Consider the following 23,899-nt stretch of genomic DNA (forward strand, 5'->3'; position numbering starts at 1 on the left):
GGGGTTTTTGCCAGCCCACCCCAGCCCAGCCCTCTGGCTGACCCCCATTCCTGGGGAGGGTGTGTGCCTGCCCCAGGGGCCCTGCTGGAGTCCTGATTTACAGTGTCAGACATTCTGCTGAGGTTCTGCTGAGAGATCCCCCCCTGGTTCTGCTGAGAGATACCCCCTGCCCTGAAGAGACAGATGGGCCACCTGGGGGACCAATGGGCACGTGAGTCTTTGCAGCACTGGGAAGATTGCTCTCAGACATTTCAAAGCTTGTGTTGCTCTCAGACATTTCAAAATTTGTGTTTCCTCCCAAAGAGTTTCAGGTTCATCTGTCCTCTTCACCTGCTTTTTCTTCACTTGTCCGTGGTTTCCTTTCTTGGGTGTGACAGAAGAACTAACACAGAGCAATGATTTTCCCACTTCAGGCAAAGTGCAAAGGTTCCCTGGGCACTCAGCTGTTGTACCAGGGAGATGCTGCTGCACTGGTGCACACTGCTGTGGCTCAGGGCAGGAGTGGTCACTCCCTTCAAGAGTCACTTATGTCAATCCTTATCCTAGACAGATGAGACCAAAATAAACTTGCTGAATATAGAACAGCCTTTCAAGCTGTTTTGGGCATACTGTGTGTTTTTTCTGTGCAAGCAAGACATACTGTGTGAGTTTTTTTTTGAACTTCCATGAGGAGTCAGTATTTGCATTGTTCCTGTCATAAGAACTCCAAATTAAAATTAATAAAAGTGAGCTCATAGTACATTAGTTCTTGGAGAGTGCCTTGGAGATGAAGGTTTGGCTCACTGCTGTCCACAGTTTATGTGCATGCCCAGTTGTCATCCAGATCATACCAGGAAAGAGGGGAGATGACTGAAATCCTGCATGGTCTGCAGGGACTCTGGCCTGGGGAAGAAAATTTGGCATACGCAGTTTCTGTAGCTACCCTAGGAATTTCTTTCAGGAGTGGAATTTAGAGAATATGTCTGGTGTGAAGGGAGTTCTCTCTCTCCCTTTTTGATGAGCAGGGCCACCAGTACCTTGTGCCACTATGGACTGGCTCTGAGATCAGCCTGACAAGTGATTAGAGAGGCTTGCTAGTCACACATCAGTCAGTAACTCCTGAAGATCAGGGGGGTAAATGACACACATTCCATCAATGCCTTTGTCACACTCCAGTATGGCTTTATTCAGTCAGAGTCATTGAGGGAAAAAAGCTCTCTAGATACCTGGGGGTTTGTCATCCATCCTTCATCCTTTGGCATGTGCAATTTATTCCAGCTGCACTTCACCCATGGGTGCTCTCCACTCTCAAACCTTGTGAATAAATGAAAAAGGATCAGCATGTGCAGGTGCAATCCTTTCAGTCCCAAGGATAAGCCTGATACTTACAGGACATGGAGGGGCCAAGTCCAGCTCAGTGAGTGGGGTGGTGGTGCTGCTGACAGTGATCACAGCAGTGATGACAATACTGTACAGACTCCAGGAACACTTCCAGTGATCAGCTGACATCAGGATCTCATTGTCCCATGCAGAAACAGCAGCTGATTGCACTGTAACCCTTACTTTGCTCACCAACAGTCCATGTCTTGGAGAACATTTGCATGATTGTGAATTAGGAAATCAAAGAGGATGGCAGAGCTGAATCCTAATAGCTTATGTGAAATAATAATGTCTCTTGGTTTCAGAGACATGCAGCTTTTCTTCAACACTGCAGCTTTACTTCATCTCTATGGTGTCCCAATACAGGAAAATGTCAGTTTTTTCCTCTGTGGTCTCAGAGCACTGGTTGTGCCTTACACCTCTATCCTTATAAAAATTCATCCTCCTTCTAATTACAAATAAATGCATTCAAAGCTGATTGAACTGTGGGAGGCCAGTCCCCATGTCCTTATGCTTTTCTTAGACCTGAGGTGTGTTTCCCAGCTGTAGGGGTTTTGTGCTGGATGCATGGAACACCATGGAATCAGGCCAGGGTGTGCTGGGCAGAGTGCAGGGAGTGCTGGCTGCTCTGTCCAGCCAGGGCAAAGGCAGAGCCCAGCTCTCCTGCCAGGAGTGCTCACACAGCCCAGGCTGCAGCTGCTGCCACCACATGTACCCAAGCAGATAAGGGCTGGAAACACAGTTCAACCAGCCCCAAGGTCTTTGGGAGGCAGGAATGCCCCACTGGGGTCAGAAATATTCCTTTTGTAGCAGGAGGGATTCCATATGTGCAGAAGGGACCCATGAGCAGAGCAGCCTCAGCTAGGGCTGTGCATACCCATGGTGTGCAAGGTCAGCAGCCAGAGGTGTCTGTGAGCACCCCTGAGCTGGGTGCAGAGGGAAATGCCCCTGGGCAGGGGCTGCAGATCCCCAACAACAGTCCAGCAGCATTGCTTGCCCGGGGTGAAAGCCAGGGCTCAATGCAGAGCATTTCTGGTGCCACCTGGCTATAGAGGAACAGATGAACCCCAAGCAGCCCTCCACCCTCAGCTGGGAGATGCTGTGAGAGCTATTAGTGCATCTGCTCTGAAATGGGCTCATTAAAATACACATTCTCCTTCATTATCCTGTGTCTGCAGTGCCTGACTCATCCCACTGCAGTTGCTCTGGAGTGGGAACCCAAGTTTAAAATTTTCCAACTTGTTTTTTATTCACCAGGGAAGCTCATGTCTAACCCACTGAGATGGAAACTGGAACAGCTTCTGTCTTCATGGGAGGCAAACAAAACCTGAAAAAACAGGGAGAGGAAATAAATGAGGCATTGTCTGATTGAAAGTCTGGTATTTCACATTGCCTTTCACAGTCTGACACAGGATGCTTTCTTGCACAGGTGAAGCTATGCTGGAGTGACCCAGCTGGGACATGGCCACTCCCAGCCCAGGTGTGCCAGAGGTATTTCCTCCTTTCCTCCTCTTTTTTCAGAGCACAGAGGAGTGTCACACAGCCATGGCCCAGCAGCCATGGTCCTGCAGCAAGCCCTGCCTGGATCCCTGCTCTGGCTGCTGACCCTACCAAGCCTCTTTTCTCCCCACGGGCAGACAGAGCCCTGCTCTCAGAGCTTTGGCTGTCCCCAGACCCCTCTGGGGTGGCACAGGCATGGACACAGGGTGCTGAGGGCTTGCAGAACTTCTCTGCCAGGCTGAGGGAGGCTCTGCCTGGTGCTGCTGCCCAGCTCACAGGGACAGAGGCCTGTGGGCACCACTGGGACACTGCTTAAAAGCACAGGCAGCCCCAGCCTCCCCCTGCCCCAATGGAACCCTCACAGCTAAGCCCACCTCGTGCAAGCTGGGACCTTCTCTTTTGCTTTTGTACCAGACATAATTCACCAGACACTGCTTTTAGCTGCAAGAAAATTCCTCCCTCTTACTGTTTTGCTCTTAAGAGCTGGTTTCCTGGGCTAAACATCCTTTGCTTTAAATAGATGTGCTGACCCAAATACAACTGTGAATGATTATTCAAGGATGAAGAACAGACTGTAGTCCAACGATTTTTGCAAGACAACTTAAATCAATATGATCTTTCTGATTAGCACTTCTAGGAAACCTGTATGGCTACACTCATTACTTGGCTCATTTTGCTGTTATTTGTTCATTTGTACATTATGAAGCATCTGAAATATTTACTCTGTTGTCCTCTGGACTGCATTGATTTCTTTTGGAACAAAATGTAGCCTGGTAATCCTCTGCTGTGGAATTTTATAACAAATATTTTACAGTAAGGCACTTGTTAGTAATGAGCCTAGTAGCACTTGTACAACTTTTTCTATAATCTTTACCCTTAAAAATAATGGGCAGCATTTAAAATAATAATTCAATTGTTTATTAACCAATGGCCTACTTGCAATATTAAACTGAACATGGCATTGTAACTTGGGCCATTTTTTAATTCTCTATAGCAAAAAACCTCTGCATGTGTGGAAGCCAGCATTTTTCACAGCACACATCTGAATGTTTTTTTATTTCAGGCTGCCTACTGTAATAGAGCAATCACTTCAACAGAAAATATGCTGAAAGCCTGAAGTCTAAATCTAATTTAGAGTCTAAATGATGCACATGATTAAAAATGTATTATCTATTCCCAACAAATCAGCATCATTGAAACACTAATATTTCCCTAATTTTAAGCATCATCTAGTGAGTCAAACATTGGATCTGATCTTCTAAATTATGCCCAAGGAAAATAAGATCCTGGTTTCACTGCATCCCACTTAGTGCTAGGTCTGGTGCTGAGATTTGTAAGTCAGCTGTTTAGTCACCATCTGTTCTCTCACTAATGGACATTAAATATTCTTCCAAAGGTGCTGCAGACCTGAACTTCTGCATGAAGATAATTTGTTTGTTAACAAAGGAGGGTCTTGGCTGAGCAGGCTCCCTAGTTAGACAAGGCTGACTGCCTGGAAGTGAAGCAGGGAAAAACCTCATTTTGATAATGATAATTTTTTTATCACTCCAGAGCAAGGGACTGGAAGGGATGAGGTTTTATTTCAATTATAAGCCAAAGGAAAAAAATCTCCAGGCAAATAAACAGCTTTATAAGGATCATGATTGTTACTACTTCCATTAGCTGACTTGCCATGAAGATGAAGTAGGTCTGAGAGAGAATAGCACAGCAAGTCTGCATACAATTCTGGGACCTGCTAACCTGGCACTGGTGTTAAATCATTTAAATCAGCTCCAGATGCTGACCTGTATAAACAGCCACCCACAGCTGGAATTCATTTGGAAAGGTGTAGGATTGATGGGGGGTAGGACGGTCAGGACGGATGGAGACGAGAGAGCTCTGCAGCCAGGGCTGGAACTTGCAGGTTATTGCAAAGGGCCTGGGTGCAGGGCCCTGCTGGGATTTGGGGTTTGTTGCAAAGGGCCTGGGCGCAGGGCCCTGCTGGGAGCTGCCAGCCACAGCTCAGGCCCCAGAGAAGAGAGGGGGAGAGAGGATGAGAGGGTAAGAGCATAAAAGGCAAGAGGTAAGAGACAAGAGATAAGAACTAAGAGGTAAGAGCTAAGACAGCGAAGTTCCCATTACAATACAATAAATCATCGTCTGTGTTAAATATTCTGATTCTCACTTAACCAATGTAGTACAATATACAAATCCTATACCATTTCTATAAAACCTATAAGAATCACTACATTACCATACTGTGCTACATTTTAAACCCTAAAAACTACTCTTTGGACCTCTTCTGCCAAGCTGGCAGTGTCTGCTCGGACTCTTGGACCTGTCTGCAAGCAGAGGGTCTTGTTTCACCTTCAGCCGGCCACACAGTTGTTTTCCCGTTGTTCAGTAACTAAGGGATCTCAAAACTTGCTTTCATTTCAATCTCGCTTATAGTTTCTATATTCTCAAAATATTTTGCCGGGCAATCATATTTGTAAGGCTTTCCTGTTTCATCTTCCCCAACAGAAAGGAAGTGATGTGCAACTGGTGGGGTTAACATCGAGTCACTCTGGGCACAGGCAGGGACGTTCAGGCTGAGTCTCGTTTGGCCTCTGAAATTACAGATCTTGTGGCTGGAGCTGTGCTGGCACTTTACACATTCCAGCCAAACTGGTGCAAGACCAGGCAGTGCCTTGCTGGGAGTGAGGAAAAGACACATTGCCTTGGACTGGCATGCATCCCCTGGGAGGCAGGAGTGTCACATGGGGGTCAGAAATATTCCTTGGCTGCTGCTGGCAATACCCTCAGTTGGCCAAGCCATACATTTGACCTCTTTCTGGTAAATCTGGATGCAGGGGAAGTGGATTGATTTATGTGTCCTCAGCCCCCAGGTACTCCATGGTACCAGCACATGTGGCCCTTCAGCAGTGCCCTGGGGCTGCTGGCCCTGGTCCCACAGCAGAGCAGCCCTGCTCTGTGCCCAGGATCCCTCCTGGTGCTGCGCCCCAGGCACCCAGCCATGCTCAGCTCTTCTGGGCTACATCTGCTGGGAGGCCACACAGTGAGGGAGGCTGGCAGCCTGGCCTGGGCCACAGAGGCCTCTCTGCTGCTCTGCTTTTGGGTTTTCCCCATTTCTCCCTGTGCAGCACTTCTGGCTGGGTCAGAGCAGTTATGGCAGCACAGGCTAAGGCTGGTGGAGGACAGGAACTGTTGCCTCTCATCTCAGGCTCCAGGGAAATTGTGATGTGCAGTGCCCACCTGCTATTTCAAAACAGTAGAGGTTTATCTGCATCTCATGTTATAGAAATCTGGTACCTGCTGGGGTTTAACTGGGGAAAGCAGCACCTCTAGGAGTGGGAGCATTTAAGGCCTGGTCCCTCATCACTAGGACTTGTGACTGCCAAGGGTGACAGAGGTACCTGGCCTTTGTTCTCTACTTCCAGAACAGGAGAAGTATCAAAACTGAAGCTTGGAATCACCTGCACAGTTTCACTAACACCTGAAATACCTTAGAGTTGTCCCAGCTTGGACACTGGCAAAACTGCTGGGAAAAAGAAGCAAGCATCCCTTTTCTCCTTCATCCCTACTGCCCACACATGTTGTGTTGCTAGTAAAGGGCAAGATCCTGATTTGTGGTCTATAATGTCATGATGGGAAGTGGATTCAAGCAAGAAATCAATTTTCAGAGCTCTACAGCAACAAAAAGTGATGTTTTTGGAGTCCTTCCCCACAAACAGAGCAGAGCATGTGTAGGTATCAGTCTGTTTAGCAAGACAGTTTAAGCTCACTGGAACAGTCACACAGCATGCACAGCCCATATTAGGATCCAGTCAGCTCCAACTGCTCAGCTACAGGGGTAAGCCAGAATTTAATGACATCACATAAATAAATATAAACAAATATAGTAAAAAGGCTTTACCTTGGGCTTAAGCAAAAAGTGAAATTTTCCAGTCCTGTGGGATCCTTCTCTGCTCCCAAGTCTGCTGGCTCACAGTGCAGCAAAATGATGAGGCATTTATCAACCCTGGCAAGGTCTGCAAATCCTGAGGGTGTTTAATTTGAAAAGAAAGGTGTCTGGAGGAAATTCCTGAACATCTTCACCCAGAGTTACGCAGGGAAAAAAAAAAAAGAAATAAAAGCAAGCTTTAAGAGGTCAGAATGTGTAGCCTGCCCAGAGCTGCTATTCCTGGTAGAAATTAGACCCTGAAGTGCCCAGGTGAAAATCAGGGATAATCCCTGTATAAGTGCTTCTAATTAGGACAAACTGAGAGTGAGAAAGTTGAGAGACAGTGCTGGCCCACTCCTGGGGGCTCCGGGTTTGCTCCCAGCTGGTAACTGAGAGCAAAATTATGCAAAGTCTCCTCTATAAACAGAATTTGGTTTATTATGGCCGAACTGGGGGAATCTATTTTTGTCCCCACTCTGTGTCAATGTGTTACCCTTGTGATTTCCAGCCAGGTCATTCCAAGTCAGCTGCTTTGGCCGTGGCTGTCGCTGGAAGCTCCTCTGGCCCCATTTCTCACCCGCCCGGGGTGGCTCCCAGGCGAGGGGGACGAGGGGACGAGCCTGTGGCTATTCTGGTAGCTGTGAGCCACGGAGGTGTCACGTGAAGCAAAGAGCCAGAAATGCATGTCAAATCGGACCAGTGACTAATCACGGTATTTTGGTTGTCTTAGTGGCTGCCGGGGAAAGATTTATGGGCTCAGAAAATGTTCCCGTAATAATCCCTGGGTGCTGATTTGATCTTCGGCTGAGGCTTCCCAGGGCCGTGCGGAAAGGGGACGGAAAGGGGACAGAAAGGGGACGGAAAGGAGCTGCTGTCCTGGGCTGGTGACGTCTCAACTGATTGGAGTTCAAAATACAAACAAGAGGAGCAAAGTCGGTGCTCTCTTCTCATCTGTGTGTGCTCAGAGCCACGCACTGGCAGCCAGAGAGGATCCCTGGGATCTGCCCGTGGAGCAGGAAGGGTTGGGGGTGACGGCCGAGCAGACACGGAGAGCCATTGATTGGGACCGTCATCGAGCTCCCTCATCTGTCACCTGATGGCCAGCCAAGAAAGTGCTGGGCACACCCGTGGACCCTTCATCCTTGTGCATCGTGTGGAGGCAAGAAAAGTAAGCATCCTACAGCTGATACACACTCAGCTATTTTCTCTATAAAGGAATGAATTGAATTCACTACAAAACTACTAACTGTCCCCCTATGCCAGGCAAGAGACTGACTTGGTATTTTTTGGGTCGGGCTGGGCTTTTCTCTAACAGCTGGAGGTCTGCTGGGCATTCAAGCAATGGCTGTTGAGTGAGGCAGCTGTTTCAATATCTAATTGCATTTTAGCTCTAATAGCTCAAGGGAAAAGCATTGCATTGTCTGCCATGAGCTACTTCCTGTCCTACTGCAAAGCACATTGCACCGCCGTGCTCTCCCAATACCAGAGCCTCAGATCAGAGGGCTTTCTCTGTGACATTTTGCTGAAAGTGAAAGAAAATGAGTTTCCTGCACACAAGTCCTTGTTGGCATGCTCCAGCGACTACTTCCGAGCCATGTTCAAAAGTTATACCCAAGAGTCCAAAGCCAGTGTCATTCACCTACAAGTTGTCTCACCCACTGGGCTCCAGCACATCCTGGATTTCATTTACACATCCTTGCTGCCCCTTTCCTTTGAAAGCCTGGAGGATACCTTGGAAGCTGCAAGCTACTTGCAAGTGACTGATGCTATCGGCTTGTGCAATCAGTACTTAGTTAAAAATCTTGCCTTGGAAAACTGCTGCTACTCTGCCAACGTGGCCAGGAAGTTCTACCTGCCAGATGCCCTAGCAGCTGCAGAAAAATACATTATCAGAAATGTCTGGAAGCTGCTGGACTTGGATTTGTCAGGACTTCTCGAGCTGAACTTCAGGTCTTTGCTAGCAGTGATTCAATCAGCAGATCTCCCCATGGTGGAAGAGTGCCGCCTGTTGAATCTTGTCCTGCTGTGGTTGAAGCGGGATAAATCCAGGCTGGATCATGCAAGCAGCCTTTTAGAGCACATAAGATATGGTCTCATCCCAATGGAAGAGCTGAGAAAAACCTACACACAGTCAGAAGTGTCCCTCTCAGCAGGTATTAAGTGCATGATCATAAAAGCAATAAATTATCACACATCAGTATACAAACAGCCTGTCCTGCAGGATAAGTCCACCATGCTGAGGAACCAGAAAACTCGGATCATTCTTCTGGGGGGAGGCACAGCAAGCGAGGGGCTCGTCACCGATGTGGTGGCCTTTGATGTTTACAACCACAAATGGAGAACCCTCACCCAGCTGCAGGACAGGGTGCAGAACCACAGCGTGTGCGTGGTGGGGAACTTCCTCTACGTCCTGGGGGGGGAAATACAAACTGGTACCCTGGGTGATGCTAAAGTTGGAAAGACCTTATTGGTTACAAACAAGGTCCATCGGTATGATCCAAGATTTAACACATGGACCCAAATCACGGGCATGCTGGAAAAGAGATGCCAGTTTTCCTGCTGTGTCCTAGGCAAGGATATCTTTGCCATTGGTGGAAGGGGCGAGGATGGGTCGTTGCATTCATCTGTGGAAGTCTATGACATCAGCAGGGACAGATGGACCAAGGCCAGGGAATTGCCATGCAGGATCCATGGTCATGCCAGTGCTGTTTGCAAGGACACCATATACATCTCTGGGGGCAAGTACTCGGCCCCAGCCAGCACAAGCAATGATGTTTATTCTCTGAGCTCACTTGAAGGGCAGTGGGTGAAACGTGCCCCAATGAGCATTGCTCGGTTTGGGCATCAGATGGCAACAATCAGGGGATCCATATTCACCTTTCTGGGATTATATGAACCTTTCTCTGAAATAGAAAGGTATGACCCGGATCAAAACCAATGGACTCGGTTGAAACCTCTGGTCTACGATCGATTCTCCTACGGCCTGGCAGTGGTGGAGGAAACAGCTCTTCTCATTGGGGGAAAGAAGTGGCAAAACTCCCTGGAGGTCTCCACACAAGACGTGGTTGGCTATGACATTGACAACGATGGCTGGGAGGAGATCTGCAAGGCCCCTCTGCCCTGGTGTGGGCTGCAGTGTGCTGTGCTCCAGCTCTCCGAGGTGGCCGAGGAGCAGGACTGTGACAGCCACCAGAAGAAGCTGCCCAGCTGCTGAGCTCCCATGCTGAGGAATGTCCATCCCACGGCAGTCCTGGAGAAGTGAAAATTGCAGTGGCTCTGAATGTGGGAGTGGAAGTTTTGCTTGGATAAGCCAAATGCTTGGTGGAAACAGGCAAGAAAATCTGTCTCCAGCACAGGAAACACATCTAGGATTTATAAAGCTGGAAGCTGATCTCACTGAGCAAGGATGTAACAAGTAGCTTGCTTAGAGGTGATGAGTGAGAATTGTAATCTTTGACTTTTGGATAATACCTAGATAGCAATTAGTAGGTGTTGCAAGTGGGATTTTTCAAATATTAAAAAATATAATCCGTCTTTTCTGTTTTCTTAATCAGAGGTAATTTTCCCAGCTGGTAAGTGCTATTGAGTTTTATGCTATGGCTAAGCAAAAGGAAAGAGAGCTGTATGAAGACTAGAAAATTGATGCCTGCAAGAATTAGTAGCAAGTATTGCCAAGGAAAAGGTATTATTTGATATACTACTTACTAGGCAATAATGTCTTAGCTAACTAGCATGAAATTACTGGACAGAGGCATGGACTTTTAACTGCGTAGACACAGCTACAGCTGAAAGTTAAAACAGTGTTTGTTTGATAGAAGCCATTTCTCTCTCAGTGGCCTTTGTTGTAGAACACCTCCCAGATGTTTATTTTGTGCTATTTTAAAGATGCACACTACTGGTGATGTACATTTCTTTTGCGTCCCGGCCCTGTGTTAGCTTAGATGGCCAGAACTGAGTGGGTATCCTTATCCTTAGCCTCCAAGAAGCTTCTCACAGGAGTAACAGGATGTCACTGACACCTTGGCATTTACCTTGGCACCATTTGCTGTTTTATCACACCTGCTCATAAGGGCAAAATGCTTCCTTGCGGTTGAACTGCTGCACGACAGAACCCTGCAGTCAGAAAAGGTTTACTTTCATCAAAGAGTACAAAGGGGAGGGAGGTAACTGAAGGTTTTCAGAAGTCTTTACTCACTGGCTGCCTACATACAAATCAGCAATAGTGTCACTCCATTTTGGCCACACTGGCAGTGTTTGAAGTCACAAGGGAGCACTTTAAGATACATGGATATTTGAAATGCAGACAAATTGGTCAGATGCCACAGAATCAACCTGGTACGGAGTAAAGTGAATCTTGAGCCATAAATGTTCATTTAAAAGCTAAATTTATTGTACTTCATTTTTACAGTGTTCCCTTTCTAGGCTGAGAGTTAATACAACAAAAATATATATAGAAGAACATTTAATAGTCTTAAAAGAAGGCAGCACAATGGAGAGGACACATGTTCTTTGTCACTAGACTAGCTTAAAAAACTGTAATGTTGAATTTTCACCTTTAAAGCAATCAAGCTAACTTTACTAATGTAAAGTGCAGGCAGAATGGCTGTTGCATAGCAACAGATCTAAGTCTTCTGAACTGCCTTGGTTTTGACAAGGAATCAACTACACAATGTGCATATACATCCATCAGATATAAAGAGTTTTTCATATGAATATATTTGCTTTTGGTCCAGTAAAACAATAGCAAGAGAATCTAAATGCTTGGAACAATAGCACAATCCATTTCAAGTCAAGCATTTTGAAGAGAAATTTACAAAAACCTCACAAATTTAATATACAAGTCAGTACCCATGCAGTAAATAAATGTCCAGTTTATACAAACAATATTCTTCTAATAGTACAAATCTTACACTGGATCCAGAATTCTATACAAATGCTAATACATGATTTGTCATCCAGACAACTTGAATATAGGATTATTGAAAATGGGCTACAGAAAGGCCACTCTTCTGTACAGTTGTGCAAAATCTGCAGAACATTTGCAATCCAAAAGCAATAACAAGGTAGAAAATGAGGGATAGAAAGAGGAAAAGAAAGTAAAAGGGGGGAAAAGAGAAAGAAAGAGAGAGAGAGAGAAAGAAAGAGCGAAAGAGAGAGCAAGAGAAGGAAGGAAGGAAGGAAGTGGCGGAAGGAAGGAAGTGGCGGAAGGAAGGGAGGGAGGGAGGGAGGGAGGGAGGGAGGGAGGGAGGGAGGGAGGGAAAGAAAGAAAGAAAGAAAGAAAGAAAGAAAGAAAGAAAGAAAGAAAGAAAGAAAGAAAGAAAGAAAGAAAGAAAGAAAGAAAGAAAGAAAGAAAGAAAGAAAGAAAGAAAGAAAGAAAGAAAGAAAGAAAGAAAGAAAGAAAGAAAGAAAGAAAGAAAGAAAGAAAGAAAGAAAGAAAGAAAGAAAAGAAAGAAAGAAGAAAGAGAATATATCCATCCATTCTTTCCTTCATCCCTTCATGGATATAACTGCCAGGAAATATCAGAGTTCATAAAGTTTAAAGTACATTCACTGAGCTGTACAGGCAATAGTCTCAAGTTGGTTAAGAGTACAACTCATTAAAGTATAAAGTAGGCTTTTTCTTTCCACATGAGCATTAGTAAATTATGTCATGAGTCCTAACTTACGCAGCAAAATACTGAACAGCAGCAGAAATATTGTGTCATGCTCTTAACATTTCTCAGAACCAAGTTCATAAAAAGTAAACATATGATTTAAGAGTTCCCTCCCACTTTTACTTCAGGCATGTGCCGAACTCTAAGGAGCTACTTCCCCTCATATTCACTGGGTTGTCTTCAGCAGATAACAAATCTCATGGAAGTTTAAAACATTTTTATTGGCCTGTGAACTCAGCAGAGCCCAGAGACATCCCTTCCCCTTCAAAAGCAAACCAGAAGCTTTTTTACTCCTTGGTTATTTTTCAGGTTTCATGCTCAATTCTGTTCTCATCACACATTATCCCTGCATACAATACAGCCAAATTTCACAGCTCAGAAAACACACAGGAAACTACTTGAAAAATCCTGTTCACTCCTTTTCTATTGTGGGAATCTTCAAAGTATCTCAGAGGAAACCTTTTCCACTGCTGCTATTCTGGGCTAAAGAAATGCTGCTACCAATGACGTTGAAAATCTGTATTTTCTCTTTTGCAAAATCTGCACATTATACTGATACCTTCAGTGCAAAAGCTTCATCAATCACAGTACCATGACTTTTTTTTTTTTTTTTTTGTAAATCAACCTAATGTGTTTAAGAGACAACATACAATTTGGTCTTAATTATAATACAAACCAGCATCCCTTTGCAATGGTGGTAAACCTAAGCAACAGGCTTTAAAAAAGCACAAGGAAATAAGACCTAACCTTTTGACACAAACTCACATTAGTAATTTCTTTGTCTGCTGATTTTTACCCTTTTATGTGTTTGACAAAACTGAAACACAACAGCTGCATTACACCTTTTCCCTGTTATTTAAGAAAACTCCTAGAGTTTCTCATGAAATATAAAAATTGGTTTTCTTCCACCACCAAAACAGTACCTGCACTCCAAAAATGCAATGCAATACTGGAATTATATAATATAAAATATCATTGTAAAACTGACCTTTGATAACAAAAGCTTTATAGCATGTGAACTTCCTGCATGAAGGCCACAGTCTTCCAAAAATGCTTTTAAATCCTTTTCTTCAATAGCTAAAGATCATGTTTTTTTTAATTCACAGAAGGTAAACACAAGCAGAACATTGGTAGCATATAAAATATACAAATCCTCATTAAAGAAGTGGTATCGTTGACCATTGAAGGTTTCACACAACTGAGTAACATTAAAATATAATTTACTAGAGCTCTCACATATTGATATAAAAACTAATTTGTGCACTTAAGTAAAGGGCTGGGGTGTAGCAAATGGACAGAGAGACCTTCATACATGTGTTTCTATGTAAGAGTGAGTGTGTGCTAAGGAGCCTATAAGTGCTTCAACCTCCGATGAGGCACTAACAGAGTCCCTCCGGGGGCTGCTTTCATAGGTGTTCATGAAGAGATCAAGGTACATTTGTTTCCATTCTTGAAAGTCTCTAGACGTCAAGGCTGGATTATCCAGAACTTTATCTATAATGGCTACTTCTCCTTCCCTGGCCTGTGAGAGAAAAGGAACAAGCAGAGAGTTAATGCAAGGGATCAGTCAGTGACGACATCAATCATGTGGGTGGAAGCAGAGAATGGAGGGTACAGCTCAAGCCTCAGAGCCCCTGAAAGCACAGGGACTATCTGATCTCTGAGTACTCACACACAGGAGCCTTTCTACAGGGTGTCCCACATTCCCCTGTGGGACTTGGGCTTCCCTTGCCTTGTCCAGAACCCTCAGTGAGAATTCCTATTCCCCCACTTGCCCCCTTGTTCAGACAAAGCCTTGCCCTGTTTACTGTTAGCTGCTTGCATTTCTCAGGATGGGTTTCACACAGCAAAGTGCCATCTGTTTGCTCTTGATCACATCAGAAATTCTGTGTGGGTGTGTGGGATGCAGACACAGGCACAGCACAGCTACACCTCCTTACAGTCTTGCCATGGGGCACCTGAGCTCTGCACTGCAAAGGTTTGTGCAAGGAGACCCAGGGAATGAGAGCACATCTTCACTGCAGATCCACTGCTGCTGGCTGCAACCTCTTCTACCACTGATGTGGCAGAGAGAAGGCAGAAAAAGGGAAAATATAACACACTTGCTGGTGCCTCATTGTGCCCCATGGAGGCAGGGGAAGTGACTGTACCATGAACCCTCTCTGGTGACTTTTCATGGAGCTGAGTGTCACAGTAAGCCTCAGATGTACCCACAGCCACTCACGGTTGTTGCAAGTGGAGGAAGCTGGATGCCACAGCCAGAATCCTTGGAAACACAGCTAACACACACCTATGGTTCCCAGCACAGCTCCTCAGCACATGAATGGCCTGGCCACCAGCAATCCCCCCTCCAAGCTCCCTGCAAGATGGGTTTCACACTCCTCATGGCTAACTCACATTTTCCACGTCCATGCTATGAGTATGTTAAATCCTTCTGGGTAGCATGGCAAGGGGAAATACCAAGCTGTGCATGGTGGGACAGATCAGAAGGGTCAGAGACATCTTCCATAAGCAGTGCTTTCATTGCTGTGCAAACAACAGCAAATTAACACTATCTGCTAGAATACTCATTTCCAGAAAGAGAGGGCAAGCTGAGAGCAAGCTGTGGAAAAGAAACCATGGGAACTCCTAATCACCAGATCTCTGCTTGAGCTGCCATAACTTATTTCTCACAGACTGTGGCTAGTCCCACACACCTTTGCACTACCAGCCAAGGCTGCTCATACTCAATGACAGAAGAATGATTTTGTGTTATCACAGGATAGAGAGCACAGGGGTCTTTCATTAATTAGAAGATAGGACATCAGGAGCCAGAAGCAGTTTGGAGGACCGTCTCTGGATATTATTATGCAGAATAAAATTCAAGGAGAGTTCAGAATATCAGTGCCAACAGGCCAGTGCAATTGGCTGCATTCAGGAAGGAGAAATCAAAGTTACTGATGGAAAGAAAGACTAATTGGTTGGGTAATAGCAGTAGCTACTGGTTGATACAATTGCCAAGAGTATGGCAGAGGTGGAGCTCTGGGCTGGAACACAGCCAGTGACAAGTTACCATGATGTCACTGCAAACCAAGCATGTGTCACTCTACACTGCTGCTCTGTGCAGAAAACAACAATTATCTGTCTTTGCTCCTTGCTGCCATTGCATTTCCCATTATTGGTCTCATGTACATAACAATGATTCACACCAATCACAGCCCAAACAAGAGTGCTGACAGGCTTAGAAAATACAGCTCATGGTCAGAGAATGAAAAAATTGTGTTTGCTTGGTCCAAAGGAAAGAAGTTCCAGAGAAGCACAAACACAAGCACTGCTGGATCAAGAGGCTGTGCTGAGTTTTGGACTTCCCTGAAGGAAAGCAGTTTCATTTGTAGGAAGCCACTGGTATAATGCATCTCAGGAACCAAAAACCACTAACAAAGAGACAATTCACACGGCAGCAGGCTGCTGGTGCTGCACCCAGCTGTGGTGTGACCCCACCGTGGGACAAACCCACAATCATGGCGTGAAACTCCTGCCGCCCCGATGTGTGTGAGAGCACTGAGATTTTGTTTCAGTTTCTCATGCTTGTACAAGTCATGGACAGCTGTGAATGCTGCCTTGTTTTGCCAGCCTTCCAACCTGCAAAGACTTGCATACCAAAATAATAATGCAAGTTGCCTTTGAGGAGATGATACAGTACAGAAAGTTAAGCACATGTAGGATTTCTTTTCAGGATGGGAGCCCCACAGCACGAAAACAATATTGTCTAAATGCTTCTCTAGGTGATAGAAAACTAAATTAATTAATATTTATAAAGCCCTCTTTGATGAAAGCTGTTACAAAATGCACTGTACAATTATCTGGTGGTTTAAAATGTGGTAATTTAATATAGTTAACAGGGTCCCCGAGGAAATCCAGCATATTGTTTGCTGAAATCTCTATCAGGGCATAACTGAAACTGCTGTAACAAAGGAAGCTGACAAGGAGGCTAAAAGAGCTGTAGTACATTTAAAATTACCAGATAAATTTTCAAATCTATCATTATCATCACTTATTTAATCAATCTTACTGATTAAATACAATGATCCTATCAAGTTTACACAGAAAGCAAGCACACAGTTTCCTCCTGGACAAGCTCATCAATTAGAAAACAGACAAGTGTTGCAAGAGATACTGTTCCCTTCTAAAGGCTGGCTTTGTCTAACTTTAGACTTTGGCAATTATAAAGTGAATGTGTTTTGGTAAATGAAAATGTTCAGGGACAAAAAAGGGATTAAGGTTTCCTCCAATAATTTGGTGTGTCAACTTCTGTTAAACTAGCTAGAGGAGGAGCAGCTGACTGAGATTAAATTCAAGAAAATAAAGAAATTAAAACTGATCCCCTCACTTTGACTGCTCTCCCAGGCACATTTTTCCTCTTCTTTTCAAGCAGTGCTTCCCCATGTCTCCCTTGTTTGCACACTGGGCTCAGCCTGGACTCCAGCTGCACACAATAATCTCTGATTACAATACAGCCCAATCCAACCCTGGGGCAGGATTTTTCCTCCCTGCTTTATCTCACCTTTAAAGTGCTTTTCAGAATTCGCAGCTGGTGCAGTTTTTCATTGACTACTGGGTCGCTACATCTCTTTATAAAAGATTTCTTATACTCCAGCTTAGTGGAAATCCGGTGCTCTCCTAAAGGAGACAGGCTGGCCTGCTCCAAGGCTCTGTACAAATCTTGCAAGGAGTCTGCTGTTTTTTCCTCTATAGTTTCAACTGTAATGAGACAAAGGGGAAAACAAAAAAAGGAGGAAGAAATAGAGAAAGCAACAATGCATCATTAATGTGATTACATGAAGACCTATCAAAAACCTTTGCCAAATGTTTAACAGGTTTAACTAGACCATAAAGAGAGTATTTCACATCGCCTAAGTCCTAAAAAAGAGCACTGCCACTGCTCCTTCTTGCTGTTGCCCTCACAAGAAAGGGGGAAAAACTTTCAAGAATGTATAAACTTGATATGCAGAGAAACAGGGAAAAAAGAGAAATAGTGCAAGGTGCAGTGACTTACTATCAGAAATCAGATTTCTGGTACTGCAGCTACTTAGTTCTGGTGACCTCCTTGTTAAAAGCAGAGGAAGGCCCTGCTAAGGAGCCCATCAGGGATCACATCTCAGACTGGAGTGCTGATAACAGCACTCAATAATATGTGATGGTGGCCCTGGAATGACATGTGCTAAGAAAGTCCACTTATTTTTGTCTCTGAGTTTTGAACTCAGCAGTGTTGTTCAATAGTCAGTAATGCTGTCACTTATGCTGATCTGTTACTTTACTATTACCTCATGGTTCAGCAGCAAACTAGAGACTAAACATAAGAGCACAACCGTGACCTGGCAGCATGGCAAATCAAAACAGAGCTGTTTGCATTAAGGTTTGGTTTAAAAAAATCAATATTTATAATGTACTATAACAAAATACAGAAATATGAGAAGTATTTATTTATCACAGGTTTAAAATATTTGTTCTAACTAGTACTGACAGCATTTAAAAAGAAAAAAAAAAGAAAGGTTTTGCTTCTTTAAAAACAAAACCAAGCAAAAGTTGGGCATGAAGTGTTACTCTGATATGAGCATTTGAAAAGCTTCACTTAGAAAACATCAAACCACTTCAACCTTCCACACAATGTTTCCCCCAGAGGAAACTCTTTGGTGACTCTGTACAAGCTTTGCAAGCACCAGTTCAGCCAGGATTAGCAGAGTGGGGATCAGGAGTAGCCAGGGCAGCCCTTGGGGCAGTGCTGGCTGTGTCCCTTAGCTCTGTCCCTGCTGTGCACACGGACCCAGGTTTATGCAGCACCCAGGCACTGCCTGTGGCCTCCTGGCTGCTCCCAGAGCCTCGGGATCCCCCCAGGCTCTCACAGTGGTGCCTGTGGCCTCAAGAGGCTCTCCCAGAAGCTCTTGCAGGAAGGCTGCTTGGTTCCAAGCATCAGCTTCACCCTGTGACTGACCCAAGACAGTGATTTCCAGTGGCTGGAAGTTTCCCACATACAGAAATACCTTTCAGTAAAGAGCCCCAGTGTCCTCAGGGGATTAGAGGGCTTGTTATCAGCACCAAGAGAAAAGCAGTTTGTGTTTAGAAGTGACATTTTTAGTCCATCAAGAGCTGCCTGAGGCTACCTCCCATTTGAGCCCATGCTATGCAGGAGGGCAACAACTCTCCTCAGGCTCAGGCAAGAACTCCAGGAACCCAAATCTCACATCACAAGAAGCGTTTGCATTTGTACAGATCTTTATACAATCCAAGAATTTTGCAATCAGCAACTAATCTTGCTTCATCTCTCATCAGTTTATTCCTTTGGCCTTTTAGAAGGGAAATGTTTTTAAAGCACACACTTTAATTTTTTTAAAGAGATATGGAAGTGAAGAAGGGTGGGAGACTTTTTATTGAAGGAATTATTTTGAGTCTGCACAGAGCTCCCTAAATCATCCCAGACTGCGCTACCCTGCTTGGTAAGCTGAGTTCATCACTGTCAATGGTGGCCAGAACTGAAATAAAATAGAAATGAGATGCTTTTCTCTTTCTTGTAATTTTCTTTTTTATAAGAACTAATTAAACTATATAAAACTTATTAAAACTCAATCTAATAGGCTAAAGGGCAAAACATACAGTAGCTGAATAATTAGAAACTGGTTAAAATCTTCTGTGGTCTTGATTTTTATGCTTTCTTGAGAAGTCTATGCAGCAATGAGGTCAGAAGTTTGGGATCTCTCTATCAGTTCCTATTGCTGAGTGCTGATGCCCACCAGTCTGACAGCTGTGGAAGGGAGTGATTTGCTAAAGGGCAAAGGGAAAACTCCCTCCTGGTCTGACACAGGAGGATCTCACACCTGTTTCTCTCTCTCTCCTCATCTCTTGCTATGCAAGGCAAAAGAGATCCTTCCTCAGGTGTCCCTTCCCCAGCAGCACTGCCAAGGCAGCACCTGGGGGGATCAGGACAGGGATGGCTTGCTGAAGCAGCAGGACAGCACTTTGGTTCCACACCACCTAAATTCACTTTGCTAGAGTGATCTAGAGCCTGGATTGCAGCCAGCCACCACACCAGGCTTGCCATCAAAAACCCATGGCTTCCTAAAAACAGAGCAACTCCCCACCAAGGCACAATACAGCATTTGAGTTCAACCCTAAGGTTCAACACTGAATGCAAGTGCCTTCAATGAACCTGGATGGCAACTTGGCCCCTGTGATTATAAACCCTGTGCCAGAGAGGCTTGTCCTGCCCTCCCTCCCCACTCTGCTGGCCTGGGATCTGCATGGCTGGTGCTCCTCAGGGCTCATCCCCTGGGACAGGCTCCATGTGGGCTCAGAGGGAGCATGGACACAGGATTTCTGCCCTCCCCTGCATGGGCACAGCTCTGAGGCTGCTCAGGGAGGGCACAGGACTGTGGGGCAGGACACAGGCTGGGCTGGGCAGCAGAACTCTGGCAGGAGGTCTCTGGAAGGCATCAGAACATCACCTCCACAGGCTGGGGCTGCCTCCCCCACACTCTGTCACTGCCTTGGTGATGTCACTGCGACCAGCACGTCAAAAAGGGGACAGGATTTCCTAAAGAGGAAACAGGAGGGAAGAAAAACAAGTCCCTTCAATGCCTTGCTGCTGCTGAGGCTGGGAGAGCTCTAAAGAGGGCAACATGCCTTGTTCACCCATGGTGGGGGAGAGGGCAGTGGGTGGCATGAGAACACATCCCAAGCCCTTAATATTTTCCAGAGAAATGCTGAAGGTGGTGCTGCTGCTCTCAATGGCTCTCAGTGGGCGGGAATGAGATTACACACACAGCTCCCCTCCCTCAGCCTTCTGCTAGAGCCTTTGATTGATTTCCTGTAGGTGTTGGTGAAACCCTTGGCACCATAAAGCATCTGAGGTATTCTGTTAGATATAGAGCTGAGCTTAAAACATGTTTTCTTTTTTAAAACTGGTGCATTTGCATGCAAGTCATGCTTTTACAGCATGGCTGTCTCGTTAAGGAAGAATAAGACCTCTGGTAATGTTTAGTTTAAGTAGAAAATGTGGTCTAATAGGATTTGCAGGTGACCTCAGAGCAGCAGCCAACACAACAGTTGTTTTTCACACTCATTCAGCTGCTGAGTAGGGGGTTGCATCTTTCCTGTTTCTCTGAGTGCACTGTACAGGTCACAGTTTCCACATACTGCTGAAGAGCAGGGTGTCTTCTCTGAAGCTGTAATTTTGTCCCCTGCCCCACAGAAGCCTGAACAGCTCTGTAACTCAGGAGCAGAAATAAAGCTGCAAAACTGCAGCACATGGGATCTAAATTTGGTGAGAGCCCTGTCTTCCAAATGCAAGAATATACAGGCACTGAATTTTGTAACAAAGAAGCTCCTGCTGTCTTCAAGTGAATCTAAAGTTATTTGCTTCAGTTCTGGAGACAATGAGTACATTTGTCTAGTAAACATTGTGTTTACCATTATTTTTCACTATTCTGCTTTCTATAGGAAAAGTTTCTGAACTTCTTGTACTTTGCCCTCAGTTCTTAGAATGCAGTAAATCTTTGTAACTACTTTTACATTTTCTCAGGAGAGAGAGATGAAGATTATAGCTGACTAGGTAAAACTCCAACAGGTGTTTGGGTTCTTGGCATTCAGGAAAGAACTGGTGGGATTTCTCATACTGTGTTGCCACGTGCTGTTGAAAAGAGCAAGCACCAAGCTCTGTGATGTACTACAGTGTAATCACCTCCTGGCTCTGTTTGGCAATTCATCTTTCCATTATTTCCCTCTTATAAACCAAGATCATAAGGTACTTCTGTGAAAAGTGACCAGAGAGAAAGTTACCATTGGTATTTACATGGATCAAGAGATCATTGGTCTGTGTAAACTGATGATTCAGGAAGATGGTACTGAATTAGAACCCTGCAGAAGGTCACTGCAGCCCAGCTGGCTAAGACACTGCTCTCTGGACACAGAGAATCTCTAGGCACACACTTCTCATAAATCTGCTCTAAATAGATGGAATAACCTCCAGCAGTTTTCAGTGGAGGTCCTTGCATTTCTGTGATTCCCTTTTCTGCTAAAGCTCAAGCTGCCACAATCTTGCATGATTTTTGTCTTTCAGTGAGGTACCAGAGGAGCCCATGATTTCAGGTGGGGCTGCGTGAACAGAACTGCCTGTGTAAGGACAGTTAATAAATTTTGTCACCTACCCTGCCAGCAAGGTGATGTTTTTCAAGGATCAAAGCTCTTCATTGGGACCCCTCTGATCTCCGCCAGTGTCTCCAGACACTACCCAGGCTCAACCCCATTGCCTTTAGACTTCTCATCCTGACTGACAGACACCACTGACATCCTGATGGAATTCTCCATTTCCCACTCTGCTCGTTTCTGTTTGCTGCCTCTTCTGCTCAGTGACGCACTTTCTTTGGCTGTGCAACTCCTCTCACACGCCCACTCCTCTCCTTGCAGTCAGCCCTGCATTTGAGCAGAAGTGCCACCCTCTGCAAATCCCCAGAAAGCCAAGCTGCTGTGAAGTCTGCGACAGGAAGAGAACAAGGCACAGTCAGACTGAAATCTCCAGGCTCCACTGAAATTTAAACTCCCATTTTCACTTCTTTTGGTGAGCCCACTCCCTCTGGCAGAGGAACCAGCTAACCTCAGCTTTCTCAGGATATTAAGGAGGCAATTTTGTTAGGATACATCACTAATTACATTATTAAACAGCTGCCACATTATTTCCTTCCTCCAAATCCCAAAGATTTGATTCCAATTTGAGAGCTATACCTTTTTCTTTACCTTTTGTGCAGGGGAGGCATTTACCTCAAGTGTCCCAGAGACTCTCTGCGAGTGACAGTAAATACTCCCCCAAAACAAGAAGCATCCCAGGCCTCTGGGAAATGGTCTCGACTTAGATAAAACAGCCTTGGGTGCACAAACCTCTGGGTGGTTTTTTTTCCTTTGCTTTCTTGACCCTGATGTGTCTATGTTGGGGACAGACACCCTGGTCTGCCACAAGCTAACTAAAAACTGATATAATCCCAGCAGCAAGAAAGCATTTGTAATCTTCAGGTTCTCTCTGCCATGTCTAAAACAGGGACCATCAAACCTGCCTGGGCCTGCAGTGGTTTCACTGACAGGGCGGCAGAGCAGCACACAGAGCCCTGCTGAGCCCCTGGGAAGGGGCAGCTCCTGCAGCACACAGAGCCCCTGGGAAGGGGCAGATCCTGCAGCACACAGAGCCCCTGGGAAGGGGCAGCTCCTGCAGCACACACAGCCCCTGGGAAGGGGCAGATCCTGCAGCACACAGAGCCCTGCTGAGCCCTTGGGAAGGGGCAGCTCCTGCAGCAGCTCTGCAGCCCCAGCTGTGCCCACAGGCAGGCAAGGGCCGTGGCCACAGCGTGCAACAGCCTGACTGGGCTTGTAAACCCCAGGAACACTTAGGAGAGAGAATGAAGGGATCTCCCTAGGTACTAGATAGAAGGTGAAAAAGAAGAAGGATGAAAGGAGAGTGGATGTGGATTTTAGCAGTGTTGCAGTGGAGGGGAGAAAAGAAATCCTCCAGAGAAGCAGTTGGTTTCTCAGTGCAAAGCCTAAATCCATCTTTGCTGCTGGTCAGGTTAATCATTGAGAGTCCAAACTGCCCAAGAGTGAGACATACCCAAATGCTTTTAATACAAAGATTCAGGAATTAATAATTTTAAACATTATTTAGATGGCTGGCTGGCAGACTAAGGTATGTATTTCCTTCCCCCCCCCCCATAAGCTAAAAGGTACAAAGTGGTGAAATCAATGAAAGGCTTAAAGGAGGTGATGTCTGCAGAGCTGTGGCTGTACATGATGTCACTCCTGCACAGGTATGGGGGAGCCACAATGACAGGGAAAGTCAGCTCCTCCTAGGAAAATGTTACAGGTCACATCCCTAATTACTGAGAAAAGGAAGAAGCAACACAGTATTTAAGCCTGGCACGGTACAGCAGGCAGGAGGTGCAATAAAATGCAGATCTGCATGGAAACAGCAGCTAATCATCTGCTCTAGGTAAAATAGAGCAATTTCCCTGCTAAAGTACAAAGATAGCTATGCTATGTCCTATGCCACTTTAAAATCCAGGATATGTGATTACATCTGTAAACACACACACACACATTTATATATATATGTCTAAACACACACACGAGCATATTAATGTTTTCTACAACTGAAGAAAAGTTTAAGCAAGCTGAGTTAAAGCTAAACTAAAAGCAAAACGGGTTCTTCTTGAGCAGTACCCAGTCTTTGCAACCCTTCTGTCTGGTATTGCTTCCCCTTCCTTTCCTTCTTCTGATTCATGTGATCCTCTGTTCTTTCTGTCCCTGTGTTCGTAAAAATGCAGGATTTTCCCAGAAGTCTTGAATCAAGGAAGGGAGAAGCATTGTTTAAAAACAAGCTTTGATCCATGTGTTTGGTAAAACTTTAGTAGCTGTAGGATCATTAAATTTTATATTTATTGCATTTATT

General features: G+C 45.2%; 2 protein-coding genes and 1 long non-coding RNA gene across 8 annotated transcripts in view; 1 reads left to right on the forward strand and 2 right to left on the reverse strand.

Annotated features, from left to right (window-relative positions):
• Positions 1–1,139: 1,139 nt before the first annotated feature.
• On the reverse strand, positions 1,140–7,246 carry LOC141728140 (uncharacterized). The gene is made up of 3 exons (XR_012578903.1): positions 6,755–7,246; positions 1,369–2,686; positions 1,140–1,293 (listed from the first exon to the last, which is right to left on the reverse strand). It is a non-coding gene; the product is annotated as an uncharacterized LOC141728140 (long non-coding RNA).
• Positions 7,247–7,368: 122 nt separating this feature from the next.
• Positions 7,369–11,752, forward strand: KLHL34 (kelch like family member 34). Its single transcript, XM_005484354.3, has one exon. It carries the CDS (start codon positions 8,208–8,210, stop codon positions 9,993–9,995), a length of 1,788 nt encoding a protein of 595 aa, XP_005484411.2. The 5' UTR covers positions 7,369–8,207; the 3' UTR covers positions 9,996–11,752.
• CNKSR2 (connector enhancer of kinase suppressor of Ras 2) overlaps positions 11,150–23,899 on the reverse strand; it is a 207,141-nt gene continuing 194,391 nt past the window's right edge. For 5 of the 6 annotated variants that reach the window (XM_074534619.1, XM_074534618.1, XM_026791812.2 and 2 more), the window contains 2 exons: positions 16,979–17,175; positions 11,150–13,957 (listed from right to left, as the gene is read on the reverse strand). In XM_074534619.1, coding sequence (XP_074390720.1) covers positions 13,742–13,957; positions 16,979–17,175 — 413 coding nt within the window. In that variant the 3' untranslated portion in view covers positions 11,150–13,741. The remainder of the gene's footprint in view (positions 13,958–16,978; positions 17,176–23,899) is intronic. The other variant, XM_074534621.1, reaches the window with a different exon arrangement.

This window comes from Zonotrichia albicollis, chromosome 2 (genome assembly GCF_047830755.1).
Source record: "Zonotrichia albicollis isolate bZonAlb1 chromosome 2, bZonAlb1.hap1, whole genome shotgun sequence".
Taxonomy (NCBI): Eukaryota; Metazoa; Chordata; class Aves; order Passeriformes; family Passerellidae; genus Zonotrichia; species Zonotrichia albicollis.